This window comes from Meles meles, unplaced genomic scaffold, assembly GCF_922984935.1.
Source record: "Meles meles unplaced genomic scaffold, mMelMel3.1 paternal haplotype, whole genome shotgun sequence".
Taxonomy (NCBI): domain Eukaryota; kingdom Metazoa; phylum Chordata; class Mammalia; order Carnivora; family Mustelidae; genus Meles; species Meles meles.
Window position 1 is genome coordinate 1,185,786 of NW_025721609.1, and position 4,404 is coordinate 1,190,189.

General features: G+C 34.5%; 1 protein-coding gene across 1 annotated transcript; it reads left to right on the forward strand.

Annotated features, from left to right (window-relative positions):
• The first annotated feature begins 2,528 nt into the window (after nt 1-2,528).
• Nucleotides 2,529-3,476, forward strand: LOC123936583 (olfactory receptor 2T4-like). The gene has a single exon (XM_045997023.1). It carries the CDS (start codon nt 2,529-2,531, stop codon nt 3,474-3,476), a length of 948 nt encoding a protein of 315 aa, XP_045852979.1.
• The last annotated feature ends 928 nt before the right edge of the window (nt 3,477-4,404 follow it).

Here is a 4,404-nt window from a genome sequence, read left to right on the forward strand (position 1 = left end):
TGTGTTTTGCAATTTATCAGGCTACATTTTTATTTTTCACAGGTCTCAAATTTCATCTTTCAGTGAGGGTGGGATGTGATAGAAAGGCTATTGTTGTTGATGTAATTTGACAAAATTTGTTAAATATCTACATTAAGAATTCAAAAATCATTTGCAGTGTTCTCAACTGCCTTATCAACTGAGAATATTAATAATTTGATGTTTTAATTAGTCTTAGAACTATGAAAAAAGTATAAAAATATTTTTAAAAGTATAAGACATATTTGAAACTAGTAAATTCTTCTGAAATATCTAGACATGATAACTGCCACTAAGCTCTTCCCAGAAAGAGGAGTCATTATTTGCTTTCTCTTAGTAAGGACTTCTGAATTTTGAGATTTGACATGTCAGAAATTAAAAGGTTGCAAAAGTTTAAACTTCAGAACAGAAAATGTCAAAGGAGGTATTATTCTCTGAAGAAAGGTCAGATGTATTCTGTGTTAATTGTTTTATTTATTTTGTAGTTATTTCAGAATTCTGCTTTAAATTGCATTTCTACTTTTGTCTCTGAATAGACTGACTGTGACCTCATTAACTGTAATTAGATTTAATTTGTTTTTGATTCATCTTTAGCATCTGATAGAGAGGCTGGCTGTGAACAGCAAGATAAAGTAGTAAACAGTAAATTGGAGTCAGAAATATCGTAGTGTTGTTTCAACTTTCCTTTCTGAATCTCAGTTCCATGAGCAATTAATTGCTATGTGCATTAAAGCAGATAACATTTGGGGAAACAACTAAAGCCTTCTCTGATAAATAGCAATGACTGTCTAAATACTACTTCCTTGTCCTCTGAAATATAGAGTAGATAGTAAAAATTTTAAGATGAATTTCAACTTGGAAAAACATGTACTGGATACAAATTAGATAGATTTCTCATAAAGTTATGCTTAATCAGGGTTAAAATAAGATTATATATATATATATATACATATATATACATACATGTATATGCATATACATATGTACATGCACATACACATATGTATATACGTATATGTGTGTGTATATATATATACATATATATATAACAGCCATCTCTTACATAGATTCTGCATAATTATTACTGTACCTATTAGCTATTTAATCATTAGTCATCTGTAACCAGTAATGGTCCAAACACTTTCCTCATTTAATCCTAAGCATATGCAAGATTTAACATTATTCTTTTCCTCTTTTTTATGTATGTAGAATGAATGGAGGAAGAGTGTGGAGAGGATAAGCTGGACCCACAGCCAGTCTGGCTTCAGAGTTGGAACTCCAAAATGGTGCCCCTCGGCTATCTAAGAGTTTGGTCATTGGTTAGGATCATGATCTGTTTGAGGGGGATTTGTGGGTTACTCCATACAATCACAGTGCCTCACTGTGGGGTTCAAGAATTTCATATAGATTTTCCCCCAAATTTTGTTGAGGTTACTTTTCATTTTTCTTTATTATTTTTTTCTTTTTCTCTTTTTAAATTTAAATTCAATTAGTGAATCCTTGGCTTTTGATATAATGTTCAATGGTTCATTAGATTGTTCTTTTTGGGGTATTACTGACATATAATTATACTAGTTTCCATTGTACAAAGTAATGATTTGATAATTCTGTGCAATGTGAAATTATTTTTTCTTATATAAAATTTTTAATGATTTTTTTTCTTATATAGAATGCACCTTAAAGAGTTTTTAAGATCTCAGTTGAAGGGACATCTGGGTGACTCAGTCAGCTGGGCATCTACTTTTGTCTTGGGTCATGATCTGGGGTCCTGGGATTGAGTTCTGTATTGGGCTCCCTGCTCAGCAGGGAGTCTGCTTCTCCCTCTCCCTCTGCCTGCCGCTCTCCCTGCTGTGCTCTCCCTCTGTCAAATAAATGAAATTTAAAAAAAAAAAAAATCTCAGTTGGATTCTTAGACCAGAGAGATTAATGATATTTTGATTATCTACAATAAAAATTCTAGAAGGGGAGATTTTGTGTGTGTGTGTGTGTGTGTGTGTGTGTGTATGCATATATATATGCACACATATATATACATACGTATATATATGCACACACACATTTAAATACATATATACATATGTATACATATATTTGTATACATATATACATACACACACATATATGTATATATAAATATACATATATGTGTATATATATATAAATATATATATATAAATATATATATATATATAAATTTTACATTTTGATTCATTTTTTGTGTTTGGTTAGGGCAACAGCTAACCTAAAAAATTGTACATGCTTATAGTAAGGATACTATAGAAAAAGGAAAACTCACGATACAATGAACAATGCAACCTCCCAAATGGTAAATTTATATAATTACAGATAATTTGTATTCTCTAAATCCATAAAACCATGGAATTTTTTTCTAATAACATAATTGGGTTCTCATTCTCTCTTTCTCTCTCAACACATTCATTTCAGTGGGTGGTGGTTCGTGATTGATTCATTAATCCCAAAACTTCCCTAGGTTGCCCAGGTGAAATCACATGGAGAACGCCAACTGGCTAGCTAACCATACTGGGAGATCAGATTTCATCCTGGTGGGAATCTTCAGTGAATCCAAACACCCAGCTCTCCTTTGTTTGGTCATTTTCGTGCTTTTCCTAATGGCCGTGTCTGGAAACACCATCTTGATACTATTGATACATTCCGATGCCCACCTCCACACCCCCATGTATTTTTTCATTAGCCAGCTATCTCTCATGGACATGATGTATATTTCTGTTACTGTGCCCAAGATGCTCATGGACCAAGTCATGGGTATGAACAAGATCTCAGACATAGAATGTGGGATACAAATGTTTCTCTATCTGACACTAGCAGGTTCAGAATTTTTTCTTCTAGCCTCTATGGCCTATGACCGCTATGTGGCCATCTGCCATCCTCTTCATTACCCTGTCCTCATGAACCATCGCGTGTTACACCTTCTATCATCTGGCTGCTGGTTCCTGGGCTCAGTGGATGGCTTCTTGTTTACTCCCATCACCATGACCTTCCCCTTCTGCAGATCTCGGGAGATACATCATTTTTTCTGTGAAGTCCCTGCTGTATTGAAACTCTCTTGTTCGGACACTTCCATCTATGAGATTTTCATGTACCTGTGCTGTGTCCTTATGCTTCTCATTCCTGTGATAGTCATTTCAGGCTCTTACTACTTTATCCTCATCACCATCCATAGGATGAACTCAGCAGAAGGACAGAAGAAGGCCTTTGTCACTTGTTCTTCCCACATGACTGTGGTCATCCTCTTCTATGGGGCTGCCATTTATACTTACATGCTCCCCAAATCCTACCATACACCAGAGAAGGACATCATGGTATCTGTCTTTTACACCATACTCACTCCTGTGCTCAACCCTTTGATCTATAGTCTAAGAAATAAGAATGTTATGGGAGCTCTGAAGAAAATGTTGAATGTGGGACCTGTCTTTTAAGAAACTACAAAGTAGGGGCACCTGGATGGTTCAGTAGGTTAAGCATCTGCCTTTGGCTCAGGTCATGATCCCAGAGTTCTGGGATCAAACCATACACTGGGCTTCTTGCTCAGTGAGGAGTCTGCTTCTCCTTCTGCCCCTTCCACCCACTCATTCTCTCTCTCTCAAATAAGTAAAATATTTTTTTAAAAGAAACCATGGAGTAGGAAACTTTTAAATATTGCCTCTCTGTATTAAAAAAAAGAAACCTCTTTTTAATTTTTTAAAAAATATCTTTAATTTTCTAATTCTTATTCTTTCAAAACATATATACAATTATATTATAGTGATGTTATATTTATTGAAGTTGATAAATACACTCTGACACTGTAGAACACCCATATTCTTAGGAAATACATAATTAAAATATTTAGAGAAAGAAAATCATGTGATTCTATGTAATTGATTGAAATGAGGGAGTGAGAGAAGGGTGATGTAAAGAAAGAGGTTAAAAAAAAAGCTAACTGTTGAGTCTGGGTAAAAGGTATGTGGCTGTGGTTTACACCATTCTTATTCATACTACTTTTATGTAAGTGTAAAATTTTTCCACACAAACAGTTAAAATATCACTTGTCCTACATTTATAAGCTTTGTATTCTGTTTGTTGACAGTGTAAGTGACAATCTTATAAAATGTGCTCATTTCAATGTGACTAATTATTACTGTGACAATCCTGTCATCTTCCTACCTTCTATCATCCCTTAATATGATAGACCACAATGATATGCACTATGTGGACCTGGTCCAAAACTGAAAGCACCTAGTGGTTAAACTTTAGGTTTAGTATCTATGCTTGCATAAGAAACTGTGGGACAAATGTGAACTCAGAATGGAAGGAAGATTTAGGGGAGGTACCCTGCTTGAGGTGATGTCTGAACAGAGTTTTGAA